This window comes from Crocodylus siamensis, chromosome 1 (assembly GCF_052110815.1).
Source record: "Crocodylus siamensis isolate JL-2025a chromosome 1, ASM5211081v1, whole genome shotgun sequence".
Taxonomy (NCBI): domain Eukaryota; kingdom Metazoa; phylum Chordata; order Crocodylia; family Crocodylidae; genus Crocodylus; species Crocodylus siamensis.
Window position 1 is genome coordinate 2,897,248 of NC_143395.1, and position 6,000 is coordinate 2,903,247.

Below are 6,000 nucleotides of genomic sequence, written 5' to 3' on the forward strand. Positions count from 1 at the left end.
AAAAAAAAGAAAAAAGAAGAGCAGCACTGAACACAATAAATGATTTCCCTTTGAAAACTTTTGTCAATAACTAGCGCATTTTAAATCATAAAACAATTGTCATATAAAACCATATTTATTTAAATTAAATATTTTATGCAAACCCATATCTACACTCATTCAAAATGCATAAGAGTCACACAAAAAGATGGAAAGTATTAGCTTAAAACCTCTGAAGTTCTGTGTGTGGGGGGGGGAGTTTTTTAAGTATTATTTGTAATTATTATTAATACACATTCAGGATTGAAACCAGAAAAAATCATAACCACATTACTAACTAATCATTACGAAGTGCCATATAATAATGCTAGGATTAATCATGTCATATAACTGATTTAAAATAAAGCTTCATCTTTATGGGGGCGGGGGGGGAAGAACTCTAGCAATACAAAATGTGGGGGAGCGGGGGAATAATGGACCATATAACTCAACGTACAGCTTTTATTACAAGCAATAACATACAAAAGTAAAGAGAGGCAGGAGCAATCCATTCCTAAACACGAAGTATTTGCTTTCAGACAACGTTTGATTCAGACAGGTCTGCTACATTATCACCTCTTTTCCAAAGTGCTCATAAGAATAAATCCTTTCCCGTGGTTGCGGGACGCAGATCGGGCAGGACGGATTTTAAAGTTAAAACGCACAAGTTTGTTCACTGAGGTCCATCAGAGTCGCTGTAACATAAGCCACCGGGGTGGGTCACGCGTGCAAGCCCCCATCTGCCCGGAGCTCAGACACGGGGACGCATCCTGCTCCTCTGAGCAAGGTCAGAGCTGAATTTAACGGGCAGTGCCAGATTCAGCTTTGAGCTGCAGTCTCAACCTCAGCTCCAGAGCAGCGCTCCTAAATTGCACCCATGTGCTTCAGCTCCAGCTAGGGGGAACCTCTCTTTAGAGAGGGGCTGTTCTAGGGAGGGGGAGAAGGGACAGGTGATGGACATCCAGATCCCTCCTTCCTTCCTCTAGCCTGAGCTTTCCTTCCTGACGCTCTCACGGCTCCCACTGCAGCCCACGAGACCTTGAGGAGCAAAAGAAACACCATGCAGAGCTGCACGTGCAACACTTCAGATGGGAAACGCTTTCCTGTGCCTGGGGCCAAACGCACTCCTGGCATGACCAAGTGCAAGGCCCCTCGTTTCGCTGGAGAGGGTCAGTGCACGCTCAGACTCTCGGTGACTGCAGGGGCTCTCTGTGTCTAGGGGGGGGGGGGGAGGGGGGAGGATGCAAAACTAGACCGGAAGATGGAAAAACAGAATTCCACATGCATTTCTATGAGCGACACACAGATATCTTTGATTATAGCTTTTCATTTGGGATATTAAATGCGACTGCTGGAAACAGAGCCAGGAACCCGCAGGCCCTACAGCCTGTCCCGAGGAGCCGAGCCCTGCAGGTCGGGGCCGTAAAAGCGACCTCCGCCCTCTCGGGATCGAGCCGGGGGGGAAGCGCACACCGATCTGCGGGGAACACGCAAAATCCTTTGCTGCCTCTCATCCCCAAGCTGCTGCCGCCAACCCACCGTGCTTAAACACAGCACGGCTGAGACCTGAGTTTTCAGAGACACAGCGCTGGCTGGAGCGGCGGGGACTCAGCGCCCATGAAAACTCAGGCCCGTAATCCACAGGCTCGACATGCTCGCTCAGTCAAGCAGAAAGAGGGTCTTAGCCATCCACCAGCTGGCTTGGAAAAGGGACTCGATCAAAGGGCCTTTCTGGAGAACATCAACTCTCTTGTGAAGCAGGATACTCAGCGTTTATGCCAGCGGATGTCCCAGACACAGAATCCATGACCCAGGACAGGAAGCAGACTCCAAAGCCACTGCAGTTCAGGCTTGGCAACCCTGAGGTGAGGAGGACGCTGTCTGCAAGGAGCAATGCCAGTAATACTGTAGGGTCTTTCCTCAGCCAGTCCACGGGGCCCGTGCCTCCTGGCCTAAGAGATGCCATAGTTATTGTAGTAGGTAGCCGTGGCATCTGCTAGGACAGAGATGAGACTTGTCTCCGAAGAGTGAGAGCCACCTGCAGCCTGGGGCACCTGGGCATGTCCGCCGATTAACACCCCACTGTGCTCAGGGTGGCCAGGGGTGTTGAGATACTGGTCAAACTCATTGCGGTCCATCTCCCCGAGGAGCTCGGCTTGGCTCAGCTGGTCCAGGCTGTCGAAGCCGGGATGCTCCGGCGGCGGGGAAAGCTGGCCCAGGTGAGCGTGAAGGTTCGGGGTGTGGATGGGGTGAAAGGCTGGCGCGTAGTAGCTGGGAGGCGGCGGAGGAGGAGGGGGTGGGCAGCTGGAGACTGCAGGGATCATGGACGTGCCAGGCTGGGGCACGGGTATGGCGCCAAGGGGATGGTGGTTACACGGGAGGGGGCTGGCCGAGTACTCTGGGGAGTAGGTGGGCCCCGGCATATGGGGGTGGCAATGCTCTTCTGGGCAGGGGGACGAGAAGAAGCTCTGCTCAGGGTCTATCACGTCCAAGGGAGACATCTCAGGCGGGGTGGGCAGCCCGTAGGGGTACGTGTCCATGGTGGCGCTGGCACTGCTGCTGCTGCTGCCGCTGGCCTGACCCTCCCTGTATCCCCTGATGCTCTGCAGCCCGGGGCGAGGCGAGTACTCACCCTGCCCCTCTTTCTCTCCCGCCGCCCTGCCGCAGGTCCGCTTCTCCGGCACCGAGTTCTGGTCTCGGGGGAGGTTCCCCAGCAAAAATCCCGGGTCTACCCGCTTGCAGATGCGCTTGACTTGTTTCTTCCTCCTGGGCCGGTACTTGTAATTGGGGTAATCTTGCATGTGCTGTACCCTTAGCCTCTCCGCCTCCTCCACATAGGGCCTCTTCTGGGAAGGGGACAGAGCCTTCCAGGACTTGCCTGCAATGGAGAAGGAACAAAAATCCCCTTAGATCCGTCCTGCAGTGGAAGTAGCTGCACTGGCACTGGGCGCGGAGGGTTAGTTCCCCAAAGCCCTGAGGCTACAAACAGATGTCATGTTTATCCTGAAAGAACCCATTTTTCTCCTGGGACAAAGCGTGATTGTTCAGACTTCCCTGTTTGTTGTCCCGGGACAAACCCTAACTAAGTTTGCAGGATAAGAAAGGCTAACAGCTTGTTCTGGGTCACCGCCAAGTGCATCCGAACAGCTGTCCCGGGACCGCGATGGCAGAGAAGCATCCGTGCACTTAGACCCTCCCTAAACCCCAGGGAAAAGCCAAACCCGTGACTTTTCTAGCCTGGGACACACACAAGCACACCGTGTCCAGGGACAAATGCAACAGCTGTGCCTGTGAGAACGATAAGGACCAGGGCACAGATCCCAGGAGAGAGATCAGCAGGGCTTGAACCAAATGGGCTGGGATGTGGTCCCCATAGAGCGATTGCCCCTAATGCAAGAGCCAGGGATGTCGCAGCACGGGGAGCTGGTAGCCAGACTCATCCCTGGGACAGATCCCACTTGAAGGAAAGGAGAACGTAGCCCCTGCTCCACAGTACTTTCACCTCTGCCTCTGCCAAATAGAGAGTTTGCAAACCTCGTGGCTAGTCGCTTTCATACTGGCCCCGATCAGATGCTTCCTGTCCAGGGCTTTTTAAATGAAAGACAAGCATGGCATTGCCCAAGCGGTGGGGAACACACCTGCTCCTTGTCCTTAGACCAGAGTCAGAGTTTTCTTGCTGTCTCTGGTTTTCACGCACAAATGGGAACGGTGTTGCAATCCGATTGCCTTACTTCAAAGGGGTGCAGCAAGCAAAGGTGTCTGCCTAGTCCTAGGTGAGCACTGGGGGATCCTGGCAAACTCTGGGATAGCATTTCTTCAGGAGACCAGCCAAAAGCCAGAGGAAACGCCTTTAAAAAGGGGCTTGATGAGCATTTTAAGATAGAGTTGCCTGCAAAACTTTGACCCTGATGACCCAGAAGTCCCCTTCCAGTCCTGCCGTCCCACGGAAAAGCTTTACTGGGAGTTAGCCCCACTGCTGGAAAACGAGTCAGCGTTTCCCCTGAATTTGGTAGGGGGGTGGTGACAGCCTCCTGGGACAACAGGGGGTGAGATCAAATTCTCTGATGGGCTGTGATCTTCCAGTCCTACTGTCCTACGGGGGGTAGCACCAACACCGGGAAACCGGGGAGCGCGTCCCTGCCGCTTGGCAGGGGGCACAAGCGGCCGGTGCCAGCCTCCCTGGACGCGGCAGGGTGAGATCGAAATAGCCTGCCGTCTTCCCAGTCTCGGGGAGACCGCGGGGCGGGAGGGGGAAAGAAATAAGTAGCGTGCGCACGGAGACGCTAGATTTAAAACAAAGCCGGAGGGGTGCAGAGGACTGGGGTTGCGCAGCGACAACCAAGTGCTGTTTTGCCTCCCGAGAGCTGAGTCCTGGCTGTTCCCCTTTCTTAGCAGAAATGGTGGGAGAGAGAAAGAGAAAAAAGACGGAGACGGTGCAAAGAGTTGAGATGATGGATGTGTAGGGGATGGTTTGGACAGGGCTGATCCTACCTCAGTTGGACTAGATGCGACTCTGCAGGTCCCTTCCAGCCCCCCTTCTCTCCGCTTTCTGTGAGGATGGACGTGTAGGGGCCTATCTGGACAGGGCTGAGCCTGCCTCGGGCAGGGGGGTCGACCGGACCGGACCTCCGCAGCTCCCTTCCAGCCCCGCTCCTCCCCGACCCTCCTGTCCCGTCCCCCTTCCCCTGAGAAGGCTTTACGGGGAGCTAGCACCGACACCGGAAAACCAGGTGGTGTTTCCCCCATTCCGGCAAAAAGCGCCGGCGCCAGCCTCCCCAGACACGGGGGCGAGATCACTTCCCCCCGACTTCTGTGGCTTGAACAACTGCCGGGGTGCCGGGGTGGGCCTGGACACCACCTCTGCGCCCCGGGTTTGACGATTCCCGTGATGGCGGGTGCGCGCAGGAGGGCTCGGACAGGGCCGATGCGGCCGGGCAGGACACGACCTCCCACCCCGCGCCCGATTTCCACCACGCCGTGCTGCCAGGGCGCCCGCACGGGGGCCCCGGCCCCAGCCCGCTCCCCCTGCCCGGGCAGGCGGGCGCCCGCTCACCTAGCATCTTGCTGAGCTCGGCGTTGTGCAGGTCGGGGTTCTGCACGGCCAGGCGCTTCCGCTCGTCCTTCGCCCACACCATGAAGGCGTTCATGGGCCGGCGGATGCGGCTGTCCGGGCCCTTGTCGGGCGCGGGGCGCGGCGCGGGGGCGGGCAGCTCCGCGCCGTCCAGGCCGTCGGGCCAGCAGGGGTAGGCGCCCAGCAGCGCGGCCATGGCCAGCACCGCCGCTCCCGCTCCCGCTCCCGCCGCCGGGACGCCGCGCCCGAGCCGGGGGCGGCTTTAAAGCCCCGGCCGCGTCCCTCCCCCCGCGCGGCGCCCGCCCCCCGCCCCCCCGGCCGCGGCCCCCGGCGCGCGGCTCCGCGAGCACTCGCCGGTGACTACCCCGCGGCTTGGGCGCACAGCTGCGAGCGAGTTCGTGCAGTTTTCTGAACCATTTCTTGGCGGCCAATTTGGGGGGGGGTAGGGGTTTTTGCCAACAGTTTTGCAAACAGTTTTTTGGGCGGTTTGGGGAACAATTTGAGCAGTTTTGCAAACAATTTTGGGGGGAACCTTTTTTTTTTTTTTTTTTTTTCGCGAACAGTTTTGCAAACAATTTTTTGGGCAGTTTGGGGAACAATTTTTTTGGCCAGCAGTTTTGCAAACAGTTTTTGGGGGGGGAAGCTTTTTTTTTTTTTGGCGAACAGTTTTGCAAACAATTTTTTGGGCAGTTTGGGGAACAATTTTTTTGGCCAGCAGTTTTGCAAACAATTTTGGGGGGGAACCTTTTTTTTGGCGAAGAGTTTTGCAAACAATTTTTGGGCAGTTTGGGGAACAATGTTTTTGGCCAGCAGTTTTGCAAACAATTTTGGGGGGGAACCTTTTTTTTGGCGAAGAGTTTTGCAAACAATTTTTGGGCAGTTTGGGGAACAATGTTTTTGGCCAGCAGTTT

General features: G+C 56.1%; 1 protein-coding gene across 1 annotated transcript; it reads right to left on the bottom strand.

Annotated features, from left to right (window-relative positions):
• Positions 1–466: 466 nt before the first annotated feature.
• SOX7 (SRY-box transcription factor 7) lies at positions 467–5,333 on the bottom strand. The gene is made up of 2 exons (XM_090027147.1): positions 5,072–5,333; positions 467–2,896 (listed from the first exon to the last, which is right to left on the bottom strand). The coding sequence occupies exons 1-2, from the start codon at positions 5,283–5,285 to the stop codon at positions 1,971–1,973; spliced, it is 1,140 nt and encodes a 379-aa protein (XP_089883273.1). The 5' UTR covers positions 5,286–5,333; the 3' UTR covers positions 467–1,970.
• Positions 5,334–6,000: the final 667 nt, after the last annotated feature.

Excerpts from the sequence above, each read along its gene's own strand:
- SOX7 (XM_090027147.1), bottom strand. The coding sequence starts at position 5,285 with ATGGCCGCGCTGCTGGGCGCCTACCCCTGCTGGCCCGACGGCCTGGAC. Across the intron at positions 2,897-5,071 it reads CGAGCTCAGCAAGATGCTAG|GCAAGTCCTGGAAGGCTCTG; the intron begins GTGAGCGGGCGC and ends TCTCCATTGCAG.